Source organism: Tachysurus vachellii, chromosome 7 (assembly GCF_030014155.1).
Source record: "Tachysurus vachellii isolate PV-2020 chromosome 7, HZAU_Pvac_v1, whole genome shotgun sequence".
Taxonomy (NCBI): domain Eukaryota; kingdom Metazoa; phylum Chordata; class Actinopteri; order Siluriformes; family Bagridae; genus Tachysurus; species Tachysurus vachellii.
This window is the reverse complement of record NC_083466.1, coordinates 8263992-8271061: the sequence shown is the minus strand read 5'-3', so window position 1 is coordinate 8271061 and position 7070 is coordinate 8263992. Positions and strand designations below refer to the sequence as shown.

The 7070-nt window shown below is 40.9% G+C and overlaps 1 protein-coding gene across 4 annotated transcripts; it reads left to right on the top strand.

Annotated features, from left to right (window-relative positions):
• The first annotated feature begins 1728 nt into the window (after positions 1 to 1728).
• Positions 1729 to 6487, top strand: tmub1 (transmembrane and ubiquitin-like domain containing 1). Of its 4 annotated transcripts, none has more exons than XM_060874019.1 (4): positions 1729 to 1921; positions 3530 to 3656; positions 4428 to 4984; positions 5610 to 6487. In XM_060874019.1, the coding sequence occupies exons 3-4, from the start codon at positions 4473 to 4475 to the stop codon at positions 5959 to 5961; spliced, it is 864 nt and encodes a 287-aa protein (XP_060730002.1). In that variant the 5' UTR covers positions 1729 to 1921; positions 3530 to 3656; positions 4428 to 4472; the 3' UTR covers positions 5962 to 6487. The 4 variants fall into 4 exon arrangements, with proteins under 4 accessions (XP_060730002.1, XP_060730000.1, XP_060729999.1 ...); XM_060874017.1 differs by lacking the exon at positions 3530 to 3656 and adding an exon at positions 2136 to 2367; XM_060874016.1 differs by lacking the exon at positions 3530 to 3656 and having other exon boundaries at positions 1738 to 1921.
• The last annotated feature ends 583 nt before the right edge of the window (positions 6488 to 7070 follow it).

Below are 7070 nucleotides of genomic sequence, written 5' to 3'. Positions count from 1 at the left end.
TTAGTGGTTAGCACGTTCGCCTCACACCTCCAGGGTTGGGGGTTCGATTCCCGCCTCCGCCTTGTGTGTGTGGAGTTTGCATGTTCTCCCCGTGCCTCGGGGGTTTCCTCCGGGTACTCCGGTTTCCTCCCCCGGTCCAAAGACATGCATGGTAGGTTGATTGGCATCTCTGGAAAATTGTCCGTAGTGTGTGATTGTGTGAGTGAACAATCCAGGGTGTATCCTGCCTTGATGCCCGATGACGCCTGAGATAGGCACAGGCTCCCCGTGACCCGAGGTAGTTCGGATAAGCGGTAGAAAATGAGTGAGTGAGTGTGTTCTGTGGAACACTATAGCTCCAATAAATAAAGATTGCAGACATTTAACTAACAAAGCCTAATAATGGAATAGCTGGACTAATTGCAGAAAAGAAATCAGAACTAATTCTTTTTACAGTTAACTTCAGAAGGTTTGAGAACATTTAATCACTTAGACCAGCTGATACAGACTGCTCCATAACTATCTGAACACAATTTCCATAAAGCCTGCCTCTCTCTCTCTCTCTCTCTCTCTCTCTCTCTCTCTCTCTCTCTCTCTCTCTCTCTCTCTCTCTCTCTCTCTCTCTCTCTCTCTCTCTCTCTCTCTCTCTCTCTCTCTGTGCTAGGTTGTTGTTGTTTTTTTTATCCTAATGATGGCCTAATTCTATTGCAGCGACAACGGCAACATCTTTGAACCATCGTTGGACAAGTTGAGAGTTTCTACTAACAGCTTTTTAACAGAGCTTATCCACTTACTCTGTTATGAAATAATGAGGAAACAGGCCACATTTCCACTGACCATGACAGTTGTGCACAGCAGTCAGTTGCTTGATTAATTTCGATTGTAATTCCAAAAACAGTTCATGACCAAAAGCAGCCATGATGCTTACCTTCTTTACCTTCTCTACACTGCCATTTTGTTTGGAGAGTTTGTAAACTGTATATGTTAAGGTTCTAATTATGAACAAAAACAAAAAAAAACTCTTTATAAAAGAAGTTTCCATTGGTTGGTAAGATTCAGACCACAAGTAGCAAGGTGAAGGTGGAGGAGCTTCCAACAGACCTCAGGGACAAAACTATTTATTTCAATTTATACAACAGTGCAATTGAGGGTTAAGGGCCTTGCTCAGGGGGCCTGCAGTGTCAGCTTGGTGGACCTGGGATTCAAACTCATAACCTTCTGGTCAGTAATCCAACACCTTAACCACTCAGCTACGACATCCTTTTTTAGGATGTTTTTATTAAGATTTCATATTTTGAACTGGTTTATCAAATACAGGTGATATTATTTCATTATTCCAGTAACTGGCTCTGAAATATAGCTCTCAAAAATCCATCTGCAAATGCAAAACACAAACACAGGGTTAAACAACGTCTGAGTGCAACTGGTTCAAAAATACACATGTGGAAAGTTCATAGAAGCACAAATAATAACCACTGGATAGGATGGATGTCACAAGACAATTACTTTAATGATGAGGAAAGTAAGAAAAAGTTCATTGAAAAGATTTGAAAGCGATTTGAGAGCATTCGTATGTGTTATTTGTTGCATATAAAAGTATCATAAAATGATTGGAGCTTGCTAGAATTTTAACTTTATACATTTAATAAAAGAAATTAAAACAGATTTCAGTTCAGAAAACACAAAGCATGGAGTTTTTTTCTTCAAACTTCATACGATTTAAAAACCGATCACGCACTTTTATTCAAGGACTTTTGTTCAAGTTGTTTTGTTTTGTTAGACTTTTCTACGTTTGTTCGAAGGACTTTTATTTTGGCGCTCGAAGTGTTTTAACCGGAAATGCTGGTTTATGCTAATATGGTCAATCCATCCGCAAAATATCAGGAAATATAAAGTAAAACAGGGTCAATTCTGTACTGTCATGAGGTGTGATATGACAACAGTAAGTCCTTTTCTTACAGCATGTCCTAATGTCTTGTTTGTTTATATAATTATAGTATTGTAGTAGTATTTTCCGCCCTAACAGCAGCTAAGCTAACTTGTAAGTACTGTGTGGTAGCTGTAGCCTGTAATGGAGCTGCTGTTGTGATGTGATGTGATGTAGCAGATCATCTGAGGTATAAACTAACGCTCTGTTTATCGTTTTATTCCCACAGAATCGTCGTTTAAAGGTTTAACTTTGACTATAAAACAGCCAGATACCGACATGACCCTGATTATGTGCTTTAACAACACGTTTAGCTTCATTTAGGCTGAAACTTCACCTGTCGTGTTGATTTTAATGTTTAGTTCTCGGTATTAAAGCATAATTAAGTCATTTACCCGGGAGAGAAAAGATCTGAAGTCGCACCAGACATCAGCAAAGCCACCAATCAGGAGCAGAAATGAGTATGGAGACGTTTCCTTCACTGATTTAACATAAACACAGAGCCACAAGTTTAGTTGTGTCACTTTTACAGCAAGAGAAATTACCCCAGGCTTGTAAAAGTCTAGTTACTTTCATGCCTTTGCTTACACAAAGGTTCAGATAAACAACTAACATGGATGAAGTGACAGCAAGTGCACTGGGATCCAAAAGTTAAACATGACACTTTTATTTTATTTTATTTTATTTAATTTTTTTAAAGTGTATTTAATCAAAATGCAAAAGCAAAGCAAAAGAAAAAAACTAGACATTTGTGTACATTTATTAAATATGCAAAGATGAAATATGTCATTTAGATAAATATTCAGACCCTCGGCTAAAGCAAACGAAGCTGTATTTAGGTTCATCCTGTTTAATTCGATCATCTCAATGTGAGAAACATTTTTCAAGATGGCCGACAAGACGTATTACAAATGTCTTTTTTTAAATTAGCCCCACGATATATGTGATTTATTTGTCGCCGTTTAAAAACTTGTCTGTGTTCTGCTAAAGCTATAGATTGCTGCATTATGTATGTTTGTGATCGTGTGCCACGGACTGGGAAACTGTTTCGTGTTCCACTGAAGAAGATACTATGATGATAAATTCCTTTACTGGATGATTGAATGCTAAAAGTGTATGGTGTGAGTGCATAGTGTGTAGTAAGTCATTTGGGATGCAGGGCATGAGCGGCACTTTCAGCTTGTATAAGGTGACCGTTCACTTGTTCAGCTTGGTCAAAAATCACAAGCCACGACGTCCAGGGAAATCTTTATAGACGTCTGCGATCAAATTGTGTCAAGAAGTAGATTTGAACAAGGGTATGAACCCGTTCATAAACCGAATGTTCCTAGGAGCTCAGTGGGCTCCATCTTTGTGAAACGGAAGACGTTTGGATCCACCAGGACTCTTTTTGAACCGTTCATTTAATCAATCTCAGAAAGTGTCTAAAAGACCCTTGTTCAGAAACTTGACTAAGAACTCCTCCGACCATCTCAGAAATCCTCCATCATTCAGACATTTATGGTTGAATGGCTAGATGTAAGCTTTAGGGCAGGCACTTGGAAGGACTCTGAAAGCATTAGGAAAGATTTTCTTGTCTGTTGAGATAAAAATGTAACTGTTTGGACTGACTTCCAATTGCAGCCTCCGGAGAAAATGTATACCATCCGTACAGTGGAGCCTGTGGTGGTAGCATCATGCTGTGGTGATATTTTTCAGGGATGTGGAGACTGGTCAGTGTTGAGGGAAGACTTCAGCCAAAGATAAAGAGGTCTGTGAAGAAAACCTGCTCAAGAGTGCTTACTACTTTAGACTGAGGCAAAGGTTCATGACAACGATTCCAAGCATACAGCCAGGAAACTGGTAGAGTAGCTAAAGGACAAGTCTCAGAATGTCCGCTTTTTATATTTTCAAGTATAATAAATGCACAGAGTACCTTTTGATGTACCAATAACTCTTAGCCCATGAGTAATTTGAAGCATCCTCTGTGTGGTTTTGCTGTGATTTAACAGCTTGTTCTGTATTCATGACAATCGTACCAGTCGTCATCATTACACGCGTTCCTGCATTTACTATCCTTTAGAGGTTTAGGTCTGAAACTGTGAAATCTGCTTCAGTAAATAGTCTGTTAGTCCTATTCAGGCAGACTTGTGTGTGAGGTGTGCTTTTTGTTTAGAAGAACTATATTTTCACATTTTTAATCAGGGACGGACAAGATCATAGTATAAATGGTGGAATCAGTCGTTTTCTTTAGTCTAACATCAAAAGAAAATAGCATAGATGATAAATAGTGTGAATAGCAGAGATGATCTCTTTTTTTCCCCCGAACGGCTTTCGGTCATTTGAAATTTCTGGTTAGTATTAGACAGATTTACGAACACCTATTTTGGTGTTGGTAGATATTAGAATGTAAGGATAGAAAAAAAAAAAAGAATCACTTAAGGTATCGTAATGTAAGTGAAATTATGAGCTGCTCATAATGTGCTTTAGATATCATGGAAATAAAAAAAAAAAAAAAAAAATTTCTTTCTTTGTGCCGCAGGTGCCTAATACAAAGTTGCCTTAGTCCAGGACAAAGTCGCCCAGGATGGCTCTGATTGAGGGCGTGGGCGATGAGGTCACTCTGCTCTTCGGAGTTGTGTTCCTCTTGCTCATCTTGGTCCTGGCCTGGGCCTCCACACACACAGCGGAGCCTCCTGACCACCTGGTCTCTTCCAGCCCAGGCACGGTCCCCTCGGCAGAGCCGGAGAGCCAAGAGGCCGACCCTCCTGGTGACATTACCGCTCCACCTCACGGCTCAAGAGAAGATGACAAGACTGAAGCAGGAGCTGAGAGAGGAGCTGAGGGACATGGAGGCAGTGCAGAGGGTGCAGGAGAAGAAAGCCTGTTGGGGCTCGACGGTCTGAGACGCAGAGACGTGCCTGAACCTTCGCTCAGCACGCAGCCACCAGCCAGTGCCTCAAGCGCCACACAGGCGTCCGCTTCTGAAGATGTGCCCAGTAACACAGAGAGAAACATGGTACTCAGGCTGAAGTTTCTGAATGACACCGAGAGGATAGCAGAGGTCAACCCTGAGGACACCATCGGCTACATTAAAAGGTATAGCTACTGACAGGTTGTTTTTTACTACCGTTAAACAGTGAAATTGACCTCAGTAGGAGGGGCCAAGAGTTTAGCGATATTGTTTTTAAACATCATAATGCCCAAGGGCTACAGTGAGGTGCACCAGAACTGCTCACCAGAATTTTATATCATACATTTGCATCTCGATGATTCCACAACCATCATTCTTTGACTGCCCGTAGAATTCCACACTCCTTGGCCACTCGGACATACACGGTGGATTTAGATAATAGCTACATTCACTGGGTAGATTTTATGGGTCAATGTTTTACATGGACATCTACTGATCTATTATGTGACCTGTTATCCCTCCATTTTATCCTTCATCCATCAAAAGGAACCTACACAGGATTATGGCTGTTCTCAGCACAGCACTGACACGGTCAAGGCAGTGACGTCTTACTGTGTGCTCTACTGCGAAGTGTCTCTGCCGGATTGGGAGACAAGTGTCTTCTGGCCAAAGAGCGTCCAGGGTTTAGAAACTGACCACTCATAATGGAGTAGAGAGCGATTATCACAAATTGTCTGGCATTTGTTTAAAGCTGAAATCTTGACTGAAATCTGTGCTAAGCTATGCATGTGTATGTGATTGTATGTGCAGGACCTACTTCGCTGGCCAGGAGCACCAGGTGCGTCTGATCTACCAGGGCCAGCTCCTCCAGGACGATGCCCAGACTCTGGCCTCCCTGAACCTAGCTGATAACTGCGTCCTGCACTGCCACATCTCACAGCATGCCACGCGGGCAATGCCTGCTGGCACTCGTGCCGCCGACCAGGTGCATGTGGCACTGAACGTGGGGAGCCTAATGGTCCCACTGTTCGTTCTCATGCTCTCTGTTCTCTGGTACTTCCAGTTTCAGTACCGCCAGTTTTTCACTGCTCCTGCCACCGCCTCTCTCGTGGGCATAACGATTTTCTTTAGTTTTGTCGCGTTTGGAGTGTACCGCCGTTAATTACGAGAGCTTCACCTAACACGCACACACTTATCCTACACACACATATATGTGTGTGTGCACACACACACACACACACATCAACATCACTGCACATTGCTTCTGGGATCATTGGAGTCTCTCGGGTTTATTTGAAGGCCATGATTTCAGAAATGTCTTATTTTCCTTTCTGTAGTCAGTTACAATCTGCAAGTTTTATGCTTGTGTCAGACAGTAATGTTCTCTATATTTAATTTTTAGTTTTTTAACATTTAGAAATGCTCATCGTGCCTATTTTTTTCCTTCTCGTTTTTGGCTTTACAGGCTGCCAGCGTGTAGCTGGTGCTTGCTTATGGGAGGGTTTGGTAGTCACACGACTGTTCATACTTTCAGGCAGGTTTTTCTGTCTTTGTCTGTCTGTCTGTCTCTCACCGGTACAGAGAAGGGCAGACAGCGCTGCTGATGTATGTCAGGACTATTAAAGTACTTTGTGTAAAAAATGGATTTTGAAACAAAGACATAATCTATTAAATCACTCTTTTATTTACTGGTGTTTGTCATTTGTGCTGTAGATGTTCTGTCTCTTAATTAGATTTCATTAGATGTTGGAAATGGGGGTAATTGTTATAACCTTTAAATCGTTTATTCATGCAAGGCTTAATTTTGAATACCATACATTTTTTCTATGTTTAGGAACAAGGGAAATTGTAACACAATGACATTTTTACAGTCGTTTGCTTCCAGCATTGTGACAACAGTTTGGAGAAGAACGACACATGGGTGTGATCAAGTGTTCACAAACTTTGGGCCTTATTGGGTATATTATGCAAATACGTACAAATTGAAATGCATCAACCAGTGTTCAAATTACACATCTAGATTTCTTGCATCACTACTGTGATCAGCCAATGTTCATCAGTTGCACCATTTCTCAGGCCCAAACCTGAGCCATTTCTCAGGCCCAAACCATTTCTCAGGCCCAACATCATACCTCTGATGTGGATGATCCTGAGTACAACCTGCTATTATTTCAAAAAATTGTAATTTTTTTTGTCTATTTTAGTTTTTTATTATTATTATTATTATTATTATTATTATTATTATTATTATTATTATTATTATTCTGAGTT